Source organism: Hypomesus transpacificus, chromosome 11 (genome assembly GCF_021917145.1).
Source record: "Hypomesus transpacificus isolate Combined female chromosome 11, fHypTra1, whole genome shotgun sequence".
NCBI lineage: Eukaryota > Metazoa > Chordata > Actinopteri > Osmeriformes > Osmeridae > Hypomesus > Hypomesus transpacificus.
In genome coordinates, this window is record NC_061070.1 from 4,088,799 (window position 1) to 4,103,615 (window position 14,817).

Consider the following 14,817-nt stretch of genomic DNA (forward strand, 5'->3'; position numbering starts at 1 on the left):
CACAAGGTGACCCAATTCAGTCTCTCTTTTTTCCTCTCCCTCCATCACTGCAGCTTTTTCCTCCTACTCACCATAAGCCATCAATATTTGCAGTAACAAAAATGGGTCTACTGATGGATCATATTGTAATAATTTCTTGATTAACACAGTTTGGTGCTAAGGTTTATGCAGAAGTGTGTAACTGATTTTTTATTCTTCTCTAGCATTTTAGTAATAGATAATGATATAACATTTTGCTAAAGAAACACCCATGGCCAGGTCTGGAACTTTTTGTTCGATATTTGCCCAATCTTAAATTGCTCGTCCTATCATTCCATCCGCATCCACCTTCTATAACAATATGAGACAATTCCCAATGTTTAGACAATTGATAAACTTCAGAGAGCATCTGCACTGCTTGAATATAGGAGACGTTTGGTCATACCAGCGTACGGCAACGTTCTAGTTCCCACCAATACGCCCCTCCCCAACCTGGTCAAGACGATCGGGCGGGGCTGAACTCCGACCCTGTGTGCATCACTTTGCCGGGAATGCAAGCACCACGTGTGTCCACGCCGGTCTGTTCCTCCTGTGAACGATTCACAGTTTCACCGAGCTGCAGGATAGTTGTAAGATGGCGGCGCGGTGGGGAGCAGGCGAGGAGATTTTAAGTGCCTGCAATATGGAATTGTTCTCTACAAATACACTAGACGAGGTAAAATACATCTATTTGAATTGTCATTGTTACTTTTTTTTAAGAGCGTCATGTACATATGCACCTTGTGTGGTCCTGGCCATGTGTTTTACATGCTTGCTAGGATGGGACTCGAGAAGTGACACGTGGATACATCCATGCAGTTCTGAATCTGGTAGGACTTTTAACAGACAGTAAGAGTAGTTTGAACCTTATAAACTGCAGCACTTTATACGTACTAGTGAGTGCTTGACGTTAAGCTTTTGGTGAATAATGTAACTACAACAGCACCTGGATAACTATCACCTAATTGTGTGCAACGTGTTAGCAGCCTAGCTGGTGCGCTACCAATGCACCAAACATCAAGTTAGCTAGCCAGTTAATAAATAAATGGCAAATTTGAGTGATGTGCCCACCCAGCTTGCATGATACTTTAGGAATGTTTTCTTGCGTTCTCCAATCGCTGTCAAGAATACGTTGTTCCAGGACAGGCAAATTGTTTACCAATATCAATTCCGTAATGCGTTTCAAATTTGCCGTCCACTATCGTTTGAATTTTGTCCGGTGTGTTCGGTAAATGACAACTACCCAGTCAGATATTACTACTACTTTATTATATGCCGATGAGTATAGTTCCGTTTTTAGGTGGAATCTATCCTTCATTTATTCATCTTAATTTCATGCTGGAGTGATTGAATTCTTTGGGGCCTGTGACTATGAGACTGATTCACACACGTGGTGGTGAAGTATGACGCATTCAGGATGCAAGTTATTCCATTAAATATGAAACATTAACAACTAAATGCACATGTCTATGTTTTAGTTCAATAATATATTTTGGTGCCAATTAGACAACTATCCGGAGCAATGTCAACAATTTCGAGTTCGTATTGAATCTTGACAGCTTTCAACAACACGTAAACTTGTTTGATTGCGTTTGTGGTAGATGTGTGACTGTTGGTGTGTGGCTGTTATCAAAGTAAAATATAGAAAATGTTGGATATATTATCACTTCAATTGTTGAATACAAAATCATAGTGCATACACGTGCTATTTGTATGTTGGTGAATCACAAGTTGGTTTGTGGTTTGAAACAGCTGACGAGCGCATAATCCTTATCATGAATGTTGTCAAATGTGACAAAGTTCTGCATACTGAGAATCTGCTAAATGCCAACCATGTATAAACATGAAAAGTTGTATTATGTTCAGCGTCTTTCTGTGGTGTCCACGAGGTACCATAGGACTTCCTGCCATGTTCCACGAGCTGAGTTTGTTGTAGTGCAGCACGTGGGCTCGGGATTTCCTATGGGCAAGGACGAGGCGCATTGGGTGCGGAATAAAAATGTCCGCGCAGGGTCCGGTTCAAATGTGCGTTGACGACACGTGGTTTACTTGGATTTTAAGAGCGTATTTGTACGATCATGAACAGTTTTATAAGCATGAATATACATTTTAAGAATATGTCCAATCTATGTTCATAGTCAGATTCAAAATAAAAGTACATCTCAAACAGCCATTTATCAATGTCCCACTCGTCCATGGGGTAAAATTATTACCCAAAATTAATGTAGGTGTATATTTTTACATCAAAATCATTGTATTATCAATAGTAAGGAAACGTAATCAATGTAGTGCACACCTTATTTTACTTTTTTGGTAATCTGCAGCTGGATTGCGCATTTCATTAGCTAGCTGCTTTGCTGATTATTTCAGGCTATTTCACCCCAGGCTTTTGTGCTGAGGTTGAGGCCATTAAACATGATGAAACGCACACTGTGCCTCCATTCACTAGACTTTTCTAATTAAAGAGACCGTTGGTTCCTCCAGGCACCCTGTATCATTTGTTCTGATTAAATGTGGTGTGAGCCAGTAAAAGTTCACTGTGTGCTGGAATCATGTGGGATGGTTTGGTCTGGGATAAGGGGCCAGGCATGGTCATGTGATGCTGTTGTTAGTTTGGGGAACACAGCCTGTTGCACTCTCAACTGGAATTGGGAATTAGCTTGAAGCCCTTAGGGGTACCTTCTCAACAATCTTTCCAGTAGAGGAAACACACTGGAACCGCCTGAACTGGCTCTGACAACCCTTTTACAGTTATGTATGGTGTCAGTTTGTCAAAAGTCGATAGCACGTAGATTATTTCACTTTCGCAGTTACAACTTTTCACTCGCAAAATAGAAGTACTCCTGCACAAACAGAGTTGTAAGGTAGCTGCGAGCGAGCGCCTGACTAGCACTTATTGGTTAACTGCTCGAGCAGTGACATTTTGCTCGCACGAGTCTAGGTACCTTTTGATAATTTGGGGGCGGACACCTATGGAGGCACTGACCCTCTTATGATTGGTTGCTTTCAACGCGATCACCACCACAGGGACACCCTTGTACCTTGATGGACAGCTTGCATAACAAGAAGCACTGAGTGATATTACACCACATAAACATCTGTTGGCCAATGTTAACTACTTGCATGTTCCAACCAAATTTCAGAGTAAATTATTGGCTTGTTGGATGAGATCCCCCATCATCTATCAATATCACTTAGGCCTACATGTAAATCTTCAGGTGTCGCTGCCATTGATCCATCCACCAGGGCTCAAGTTTTATCAAAAGTTTGACATCTTGGTCGCCACAGTCTTCGTCCTCTGGGTTTTCTTTATCGGACGAAATTCTACAGAAACACAGCCCAGGCTTGTCTCCTCTTCGATTACTGCATCCGACAGAACAACAACTATCGGGCATTTTGGGAACACAAAAACAAAACTCCAAGAAAATGTATGACTTGGGGAAAAGTATTTTTTGCCCTCCAAGGGGGGCGTGCCCCTTGGAACGTGGCGTCACGTGAACTATGAATTGTATATAGCGGGACAAGTTTTCCCTTCTCAGCGTGAGAAATGGCTGAAGTGCGTGAGACTTGAGAGCCCTGCATCCCCACTGTCTGGTGTAGTATCATCTCAGAGCAACATGTCCCCGTGCGAGCAGAGCTAAAGCAATGCGGGCGTGCCAAGCGCTCGCAGCTGCCTGTACAAGTCTTGGCTGTTGAATTTGTGCGCGAGTACTTGTATTTTGCGAGTGAAAAGTTCATATCTGTGCGTTATGGCATTCTACTGTAACCTTTCCAACAGCAGTAGGCGTGTCACCCATCTGTGTTGCTCCCTTCCACACCGCGATGCGAGCTCAGGTTCTCTGGCACTATGATCGCAACAACACCCTTTGTAAATACGCGTGGAAACCAGCTACAAAAGCTAACTCTTCGAAGGCGCAGTTGGGTGCCTTTTATCCCGATTAGGAAGTTCAACTTGGTTACACCTACGTGAACTGTTATGACAGATGGTTAATTTGCATCACAATTCACTTCTCAAGAGGATGGGTCAGTTTTAGCCGGCTCCACAGGTCCCAGTTCATACCAAATCCTCATTAACCTGACTAGTGAAAACAACCCACACCAGATTTAGACAAGGCCTCAACCTTTAAGTTGTTCTCTGACCCCTTCTCTACCACCCCTCCCCACACACTCCCTCTCCTACCCCCCCATCTCTCCCATCTATTTCCACTGTGTCCTTCTCTCCTCCTCCATCCTTCCCTCTCCGCCCCTGCAGGAGGTGGATGCACCCAGGGACAGTATGGGGGATCTGGGGCTGGATGCAGCAGAGGCCCTGGGCACCCTCCAGGGGTGCCTGGACCCCTCCATCCTCTCCCTCTTTGAAGATGTTCCCACAGGGGAGGTGAGGCTCGCTGATGCATCTCAGCAGAGCTGGATGACAAATAGATACAACAATATTTGTAACAAGATTCAACAAGTCTATATTGTGTGTAGAAACGCATGCATATATACACACACACACACCCCAGATGTTGATAGATACAAAATAAAAATATTTTTAGTCAGAAGTTGCCTTTTAATAACAACCTGTTTGCAACTCCTTTACTGAGAGAGGAATCCTATTAAGCCTTGCCACAGCCAAAGTTCCCCCTCTCCTCCTGCTGTAACCTGAGGCTGCCAGACAGGGAGGGGGCATGTTGTTAACACTATGTTTGTGTGTCCAGGGTAAAGGCCTGGACGAGGAGAGCGAGGCGACCCTGCTAACTGCTCTAACAGAGATTCTGGACAACGTGGATGATGACAACCTGTCGCCGTTTGACACCCTGCCTGACTCAGACTTGCTCTCTGCTCAGAAGGGCCGGGAACACTCTCCGGTCAGTCTCCCTACAGTTGCTACACACACACACACACACACACACTAGGAACTCACACCCCACGCACTCTCACACACCCATGCACACACACTTCCACGAGGAGATGTTATTGTCTTGTCGAGTGTGTTATTGTAGCTTTAATTTACGTCGACCAAATATGTACCATGTTTTGCTTTATGGTCCAGTTTCCCAGACATGGACTAAGTTGAACCCCTTTGTAAGAAAGAGAAATTCAATGAAGATCTCCATTGAAAAAGCTTTTAGGCTAGGACCAGGCTTAATCCATAACTGGGAAAATGGGCCTGGATGTGTTGTCCTGTCTTTGATAGTGATGGTTTGTAATGTTGTTGTTGTTGTTGTTGTGCTCCCTGTAGCTGAGGAGACTGCTGTGTCTGTCTCGCTCACCTCCAGAGAAGAGCTCTTTCTGCAACAGCAGACAGTTCTCCACTGGGAAGGTACTGAGAGCCCTGTGCTGTCTTACTGGCTTCACTTCTAATTGTTAAGTTTCTAGATAAACGTAGACACGGTGTGGAGGAATGAAAGCGATCCTGTGGGTGTCCCGTGTCTGTGGGTCTAATCTCGGATCGCCGACTCTGGTGACGGTAGTCTTACCAGAAGTACTCTCTCTGTTCCCCTCAGAGCCTGCCTAGGAGCCTGCCTGGCTCGCTCCAGCGGAGCGATGGCGAGGAGGAGGAGGACGGGGAAGCTGGCTCCCTCACCCTCAGCCCAGCCAGCCAGCAGTCCTCCCCAGGAGAGGAGCAGCTGAGCTGGGCAGGACTGAGCCTCCCCTTCCCCATAGCCCTGGAGGAAGAGGACGGGGACGGTTTGTCCTTGAGCCTGGGGGACCTGGTCAGACACATGCACCCCTACTGCATGACTCTGTGCATGGAGGAGGGCAAGGAGGAGTTGCTCCCAGAGGGAGGCATCCTTCTGGAAGTAGTGGACCAGGGGGAACATGGAGAACCCATCCTGGCTATTCCAGACCTGTGTCTCCCCATCTCCCTGGCCCAGATCCACGGCTCCTCAGAAGCTGAGCTGAGGGTTCCGGAAGAGCCAGCCATCTTGGAGAGGCCAGAGCTTGACGAGGCCATAACCGACGAGGCCGCTGTTGAGAAGGCGAGTCCCGTGACCCAGAGGTCGGAGGTCAGGGGCGAGAAGGTTGTCGCAAGGAGACCCAAGGAGGAGACGGCGGACAAGAGCCCGTCTCGGAGGAAAAAGAAACGTAAAGAGAAGGAGGCAAAGGCGGGCCTCTCTGAGAAGGCGGTGGCGCCCGTGGGAGGACGTGTTCTCCGCAGCACCTCTGCCCGCCGAGCAGCCCACGACTTGCCCCCCAAACCCGCTGTGGAGAGGAGCAAACCAGAGACAAAGAAGAAAAAAAGTGTCTCTTCTCTAGCTGTTGTCTCAGCCCCCAGAGCCGACCAGGCTAAACCCCGTTTAGCGGTCAGCACCTCAACACTATCCTCTCCCCCCAGCCTTAAGGTCGCCATGCCTCCGGTGTCCAAACCTGACAGGTTGCCCACGGCAACAGCCCCTGAGAAGCTGCCCCAGCCTGTTCGTCTTCCCCCAGCTGCCCATGCAGCGCCCCTCCCCCAGTCCCATTCTACTGATGCCTTATCAATGACTGCTGTCTCTCTGACGGAGCCCCTACCCCCCACCGGCCCCCAGGCACCAAGGGACTCCACCACCCCTTCACCCAGCGAAGACCCTCCCACCACCACCCCCGAAGCCTCCGCCTCAACCACAACCCCTGAGGCAGCCCCAGAGCCAAAGCCCAAGCCTCTCAACCTCCAGCAGTACCGGCTCCTCCGCCAGCAGAAGAGGCCAGTGCAGAGGCTCGAGGACCACAGCACCAGGTGGCCCAGCCTCCCCAAAGCCCCCAAAGAGCTGTGTCCCATCCCCTGTCTCCCTAACCCTGACCCCCGGGACCCCCGCCGCCCCCTCCTCCCCCAGCCTGGGAAGAATGAAGAGGTGGAGGTGAAGCCTGCCTGGCAGCCCATGGGTCCTTGTGCCCCACCCACCCCCGAGGCTTTGCTTGCCCCCCCTGCCTACATGGTGGCCTCCTCTAAGGCTAGCTCTGCTGCCTCCACCCTGGTGAAGCATGGGTCCTCCCCACCCACGCAAGCTGTGCCAAACTCAGCCGCCCCCTCCCAGCCTCGTACAGCTCCTGCCTCGGCACCCAGTCCCATCAAGGCTCCACAGCCGACCCCAGCCACTCCGGCCCTGCTCGGCGCACCCAACGCCAAGCCTTCGGCCCGCGTGCAGACCCATAGTCCTACGAACAACAAGCCTGCGGCGCCACAGAACAACACCTGGTCAAAAACGGAAACCTTGAAGGCCTCCGCTGTCCAGCCAGCTGCCCAGACTCACCCCAGGGGTGGGACCCATTCTCGGCCTGGGGCCTCGGCCCCTGTGGTCCCCAGCGCTGCCCCATTCAAAACCACTACAGCCCCCCCCACCCCTACCGCTGCTTTGTCTTCACACACCCCTCCCAGCGCCACTGCTGCTATCCTGCCTGCCTGGAAGCCTTCCGCCACCCCAGCCTTGGCCCCCAGGGCCCTGGCCCGGGCGGCCTGCCCCTTGGCCCACTCTCCTGGCTCTATGCCTATGAAGCCTGGGGCTCCATTTAAGGCCACCCCAGCCCAGCAGGCTCCTCCTAAGGCCAAGGGCCCCACTCAGGAGCTGATTGAGTCCTTTACCACTGAGATTGGTGAGCAGAGCCGAGGTTGAGGGTCTGAAGAAATCCTGTTGATTTGTTGGTTTAAAGTAGTATTAGTCCAGCCTCTGCATGATGGTGATGGTTTGGGTTGCAGGTATTGAAGCGATGGATCTGACCAGTCTGTTGGAGCAGTTTGAGGAGACCCAAGGTGAGCTCTTAACACACACACATTTAACACACACACATTCAAACTCACACACGCACTGAATACAATATTATACACACACACCGGTCTCCAGATCAGTCAATTCACCTCAGTCATAAAACAACTTGACGTCGAAAAAGCATTTGGTTACTTGGTTCCCCTCATTGCCGGCTTTCCAGAAGGCTTCCAGGCGTGGCTGTTGTATCCATGGGGGTGGTACTGAGGGCTTGCCCGGGGGGCCACCGTGTCTGCTGCCAGCTACATTTGGAGTCAGAGGATCGTGGGGGGGGGGGCATGTTGTATGTACCCGTTTTTGTACCCATCTTGACTGCGTGGTCACATTAGGCCACGTCCATCCATGTGCGCATCTCTGGATAAGAAGAGCCTCTTGGTGCTCTGGTTCTGGCCTGTATGCTCTGGTCATGCAGAGCCGGGACTGGAGGTGATGGTGGACTTCCATCCAAAGACGACTAGGGCTCGTCAGTTGCTCCCCTAGATATGTCTGCTGGCCAGCAGCTTCAGCCAGCGACCAGGCACAGAGCGAAGGTTGTGCTTATCTGTGCCTATCTTCCTCTGACCGAAGGGCCCAGATAGGTTTTTATCTTTTCAAAAGGTGCGATTGAACACTTGTCTTAACTATCTTGTCCTCCTGATTCCGAGTTGAATGTTCAAAAGTCACAGGTTGGAATGCGGGGGACTCTTCTAGAAGGAGGGTTCTAGAATCCTAGCTTGCTTCCCCTCTTGAGCGGGTCTCTGTTCTGTCAAGTTAACGATTGGTGTAAGCTTGGGGTTCCTCAGCTCAGTGATTCTCAGAGAGTAGACTTGCAGGGCCTTGTTTATCAGGGTCAGAGACTAGTGTGTGTTTGTGTGTGGCCCTTTAAGAGTGCTAGGTCAGCTGCTTTGTACCCATGTGGCTTAGCAGCTGGAATTTTGCCCTGTCCGCAAATCAATTTAACTCTCACTCTGCTGACTAGTACAGGCCCCAACAAAGCAGGCGCCCAGACCTGTGTGTGTGAGACAGAGAGTTGAGACTGCGTGCGTGTGTGTGTGTCCCTGACATCCAATAGGTGCTTTGTGTTGGCCAGCTTTAATGGCTGGGCCATGTTTACACCTCTGCTTTTAGTTTAGTGAACTGCAATACTAATGAAGTGTAGGCGTGTTGAAACGTTCCTCCAATTCACAAAGTAATTCTCTACTAATTAAGTGTCCCTGATGGGGCATGATTTCCCCCATCTGTGCGTGATGGAGGATTTGTCCTTAAGAAGCAAAGCCAGGCCTATCCTTCCCTGCCATCCTCATCTGCGTCCCCTCGCTCTCATCCTCTCCCTCCCTCCCTCCCTCCCGCTGTCCCTCGTTCCTCCCTGCCCTATCCCCCACTCACCCGCTCTCTTCCATCTCTCCCCCCAGCCAAAGAGGAGCAGTGTGTTCCGGAGGTCTCTGGTAGAGCAGCCGCTGTAGGAAACTCTAGGTGAGTTACCCTACAGCCACCATGCTGCTCTGGGTGTGTGTGAGAGTGAGCTAGCTGTGTGTGTGCGTGTGTGGTTACATCCACCAAGACCTGCCGCAAAACAAGCCATTGCAGCATGCGGGTTGGCTCTGGGCACAAACCCAGCTCTGTCCTGCAGTGCTAGCGGGCCCCGGCTCGGTGCTTTCTGCGTCACACCCAGCACGGCAGACGGGCATGGAGGCGTCGCGCTGACAGGTGTTTGTGTTGCAGGGTGCAGCCAGTTCTTGACAGGACTGCTGTGGAGCGCGTGAGAGCCGAGGACCTGGCCAGCACCGCAGGTGAGACAAGGACGACGGCACAGATGGACAGGTCGCCTGTACCGTACCATGTTCTCAGAACAAATCTAACTGGGCTTTTCCCTCTCTGCTCCCGCCCCCTCCCTACACAGTCTTGACTCCTCCAGCCACCCCCCCTCACCAGATGTGGAAGCCCCTGGCTGCTGTGGCCCTCCTGGGGAAGAGCAGGGCCTCCGAGGGCCCCAAGCCTTCCTCCTCCAAGGCCATCCAGATTGACGCGCGGCCCCTGCCCTCCAACAAGCACCGTGGCAAGGCCCCGGCCAACTCCCCTGCCCCCTGGGTGGATCACACCCTGGCCTGCCTGGACCACGATTACTGCCTGCCCAGGGAGCCCACGAGTGGGGAGTCCATGAGCGGGGAGCCAGGCAAGCGCTGGAACGTCAAACAGCAGCCCTCCATCAACATCAAGACCATCGAGCTCCACAGCCATACCACCACCACCGCTATCCATCCCCCCGAGGCCCGCCCTGCCTGCTCTCCTTCACCACCCGTGGGCATGAGGACCCCCCCGCAGCCCCCCCAGAGCCAGCCCTTGGATGACAGGACTGAGCAGGCTCTGGGAAGCTCTGTGCTGGAGACCCCCGATGCGTCTCCCACCAGGCTGGAGGTGGAGGCTTCTCCCATGGAGAGCAGCCCCAGGAGAGGGCCCTCGGGGCGGGCACACCGGGGCTATGCCGCTGCCTCCCACTCCCCCAGCCCCAGGGAGAGGAAGAGAGGCAGGTCGCGGAGGAGAGGGAACAATCGCTCCCCCAGTCCTGCTTCCAGCGGCTCAGAGTCCAACTACTCTGAGGAGTCTAGATCACGTTCCCCCCCTAAAAAGAGGTTAGACACACTTTCTCTTCTCACTATTCTTCCATCAACACTACAGCGCCTGCATATATACTTCTGTCCACTAGGCGGGTTCTTAACACATATCCGCCATCTCAGACTTTGTCCTTCAGTGGCATGCTGGGATACATCTGTCTACATGTTGCTGACTCCTCCTCCTCTGCTCAGGTACCGCCCTCGTCACTCCGAGAGCAGCTCCAGCTCCTCCTCCTGCTCCTCCTCACGCTCCTCGGCCTCCCGCTCTCCCCCCAGGAAAAGGAGGCACTCCTACTCCTCCTCTCGTTCTGGCTCCTGGAGCCGCTCGCGCTCCCCGCCTTGGGGCAGGCAGAGCCGACCTCACAGGTAAAGCACCACGCACCAGTGGGACGTGTACAGGCTGTTTTTGTGAGAATCAGCCGTTAAACCGTCAATCCGTTTTTCATGGTGATGTGTATTAAACAGCACAACCATTATATCAACGACCATATTTGACACACAAACATAAGACAATAACACAAACCACTTGGCCATGAATCAGATGGGATCAGAAGTAGCGCACCCCTAAACGGCGTCTCACATGTTCGGATCTCCATCCAGCTTTATCTAGCATAACACAAAGACAATTCCATACAACTCCATCTAGCATTCTAGAGTGGAACCACAGAATCCATCATACACCAGTACATCCAATCTGATGGCCCTGAACTACAAAGAACATCCTTCAACACACCATTTTATAGTACACAGTTCTCAAATGTCATTGGTTACAACGACTGCTCCATTGATCAATTAACGCTTAAAACCTCAACTTTGCTTAATTGTCCAACCCCCTCATCCTGTAAGCAGCAACAGTTAGTCACAGGATGTCTTTAAACAATGGCAGTGTTTCCCATACATAGACTAATTTGTGGCGGTGCGCCACAGAATCAACACCGGCCGCCACACATTGCGTTTCGTAAAATATTTTTTTTTAGCGCTATTTAGGTTAAAACACGCAGCGTATTCGTTCAGCTGCATTTCCTTTCCCCTGCTCTCCCTCCGTCTCTCTGTCACTCATGCGTCTTTCTCACATATGCACAGTCACAACGTCAGCACACGTTAGCAACAATGCATACATATGCCGTTCTAGTAAGACCGACAGCTATATCAGCGAGCCTTCAGCATTAGTGCCGTAGCTAAAAGTCGAGGAAAGTTGAGGCTACTTTTCGCTAGGTACCTTACTCTCATTTACATTTAGTCATTTAGCAGACGCTCTTATCCAGAGCGACTTACAGTAGCCTACTCGAAGTTTCACCTTCGCTCTTTTGGTGAGAAGTCTCAAGATCTAGCTTACCCGGCGTCATGGAGCCGACCAGTTAAATAGTTGTTTAGCACTAGCGTTGCTACATGCATAATGCAGAAATGATATGTTAGTTGTTGTTAATTTTGTGAAGGTGTGAATCATTTTGGATTAATATTTAATGTAACAAATTACTAACAAATTAACTGTAAAGAATTATTAACGAAGGAATTATTACGCCCCCCCCGGTCTGACAACCCCCACCCCTCCCCGCCACAATTAGATTTCTAATCTGTGGGAAACACTGAATGGACACTGAAGCCTTACAGATCACATCACACTTAAAACACATTCATTTTACATACAACATACATTTCCAAATCAGATGCCTTCCAGATGGGCTGAAGGCATTCTCTATTGAGATTCCGGGTTCATTAACATTGCGTTGTATAAAGTCAGCATATTCTCTGGATTGACTGAATTTGAAAGAAGGGTTTGGGGATAGGTCCTGAGGTGTGAGATCTGGAATATTGTTTTACAACTGTCCGTCCCTCCCTCTTCCCCTCCCTTTTCCCCTACTCCCATCTCTCTGTCTCTTTCCCAATCTCCCTATCCGTCCCTCCAGCCCCTCTTACAGACCAGGCTACAGGCATACCTCCGCAGAGAATAGCGAAGAGGTGAAGAGGAAGAAGCAGAAGGCGATTGTGAGTAACGCCCCCGTCTCACATAGACTGTAGCAGAAGTACGCCAGTGCAGCTGTGTGTGTTTCAGGTGTCTTCATTTTGATATTGTGTCTCCCTTCACACACACACACACACAGGAGGAACGAAGGGTTGTGTACGTGGGCCGCATCCAAGGAACCATGACCAGGAAGGAGCTGAAGGAGCGCTTCTGTCTGTATGGAGAGATAGAGGAGTGCACACTACACTTCAGAGACCACGGGTAAGATATGTCTGGACAGGTGTAGCCACATGCCACACAGCCTGTCATCCATCTCTTAGAGTCAGATCTGGGTTTCCTGGGGAAAGCAGGAAAATAGATGGACATGTGAGCATCTGAGCCACTGTAGTGCAGCTGTGGGACTAGGGAGGCGATTTCAGGTGGTGACCGTGACTCGGTGCACTGACTTTGAACCTGTGAGGCCCCTTCCGTGGCATTTCAGGCCAAGCTTCAGTGCTATAGCAACTCCAGGTTTGCTTATAACTGGGGCCTCCAGGCTACTTCTCCTGGTCGCTCTTTTAAAAGCAACTCACATGCCGTCCATGTTAACGACCTACAGGGCTTCTGAACTACAACGTCTTTCATACTGTACCATGTTTCTCTCTGGGGTCAGAAGTGCAAAACACTAGTAAAATGATCGAAGTAAAGCACACATTCAAAGCGACCCGCAGTAATAAATGTTGAACCTTTCTGATTATCATGTTCTCCAAGTTCCCTCGTTCTAAGTTCCCTTTTTCTTTCTCTCCTTCCCAGTGATAACTATGGGTTTGTGACTTACTACGACACAAAGGATGCCTTCACGGCCATTGAAAATGGGGGCAAGCTACGCAAACCCAACGAGCTGCCCTTTGACCTGTGCTTCGGAGGCCGCAGGCAGTTTTGCAGAACGAGCTATGCTGACCTTGGTACATGTTTATATCCATAAAGGGATAGGAGGATACTTTTCAGTTATAAATGAATGTTATGCAACATTTTATTAATTACTCACATCATGTTCCCATTACTCTTTTATATAGTTATATACTATATAAGGGTCTAATGACTTGGTATAACAGTGTTGTCACAGTTCAGTACGTTTTCAATACAGCAACAAAGCATGCCAGGGAAATCAATTTCTTCAAATTCTTTGGATTGTGGCAATATGGTGCAGAATGTAGCTGACCTTTTAGCATCTCCTCTTCCCAGCTTAAGAATGTCCATTGGCATCTAACGTTTATTTCTACCTGTCCACTAGTTCACCAATGTCATTAGAAATATTAACCATCTCTCTCCATTTTTCTAGATTCGAATCGAGAGTATGAACCTCTGCCTGTGAAGGGCAAGTGTGATGCACTAGACTTTGACACTTTACTGAAGCAAGCCCAGAAGAGTCTGAAGAGGTAACAAAAGGGTGGACTCCACCATCAGACAGACAGGTGGGCAGACGGCCGAATGAATTTACGGACCGTTGCGCCTAACTTACCTCAGAGCCGTTGGTTGGCTCCCTACCTTCAAAGCTGCCTTTACATTTAACTGTCACCGTTTTTGGTTGTTTTTATTTTTGTTTGTATTGTTTTGTTTCTGCAAGCTAACACCTTCTATTGAAGTGAAGATTTGTATGAAAAGAGAAAGTTGGAAAGAAAAAAAAGTTAATAAATAAAAAATATAATTTTTTTTAAGAAGAATTTATTTAACTGTATAATCAGATTTGCCATTATGTATGGAAAAGAAACGTTTTAAAAATGGGAAAATAAGTTGAATTGAATATTCCCTGTAATGTTTGGGAAAAGGTTGAATTGCATTGAAGAAATGTACTGCAAGCCTGAATAAACCAAAAACTTGAATCGAGTAACTTGTCTTGGCTCTTCTTACAGGCACATTTTGTATTTTGAAATCAAGCAAAAATGATAAACGTATATGGGGATGTAACCGTAAATGTGGTGTTGTGCAAGGTGTCAGCGGGTAGTTCAGAGATGGGGGGTGCCTGAGTTGGTAGTGACTTCGAAATGGTAATTTAATTATGTAGGCCTACTGTATCCCCTTAAAGAGATGTTTTAATGTTGAAATGACATGGAAGGGCTACTGAAACTAGATGGAGACAGAAAAAGGGAATTCCACACAAACTAACGTTTTGATAGTTTGTGTGGAACTATACGCTTCTATTGGTCTTTTCTTTTTGAGCTTTTTACCACATTTTACAAAGTAGTAAACCCATATGAAATTTTACAAAAATATCGTTCGTCTACTTGACAAAATGTCAGTAGCTTGTCAACATAGCAAGGGGCTATACAAGATCAGAGCCATTTGTATTAGTAGATATGGCAATCCTGTCTGATGAATCGTCCATACTTGTACATAACTCTTACTAGTGCCATTATAATGCAACAGTAAATACATTCAAAGGTTGTAGTCGGATGAGCTAACATGGAGTACATGTCCTTATATGTCCAGAGATGTGTGCAGGGAGTTGAGATGTTCAACTTCCCAAAATACCGTCGAA

General features: G+C 49.1%; 1 protein-coding gene and 1 non-coding gene across 2 annotated transcripts; both read left to right on the forward strand.

Annotated features, from left to right (window-relative positions):
- Positions 1 to 536: 536 nt before the first annotated feature.
- Positions 537 to 14,160, forward strand: pprc1 (PPARG related coactivator 1). The gene is made up of 14 exons (XM_047030142.1): positions 537 to 694; positions 4,271 to 4,396; positions 4,719 to 4,868; positions 5,243 to 5,323; positions 5,508 to 7,575; positions 7,679 to 7,732; positions 9,137 to 9,197; positions 9,447 to 9,514; positions 9,625 to 10,354; positions 10,529 to 10,702; positions 12,244 to 12,322; positions 12,439 to 12,560; positions 13,092 to 13,243; positions 13,621 to 14,160. Exons 1-14 carry the CDS (start codon positions 614 to 616, stop codon positions 13,719 to 13,721), a joined length of 4,047 nt encoding a protein of 1,348 aa, XP_046886098.1. The 5' UTR covers positions 537 to 613; the 3' UTR covers positions 13,722 to 14,160.
- LOC124474320 lies at positions 12,736 to 12,875 on the forward strand. The gene has a single exon (XR_006956808.1). It is a non-coding gene; the product is annotated as a small nucleolar RNA SNORA50 (small nucleolar RNA).
- Positions 14,161 to 14,817: the final 657 nt, after the last annotated feature.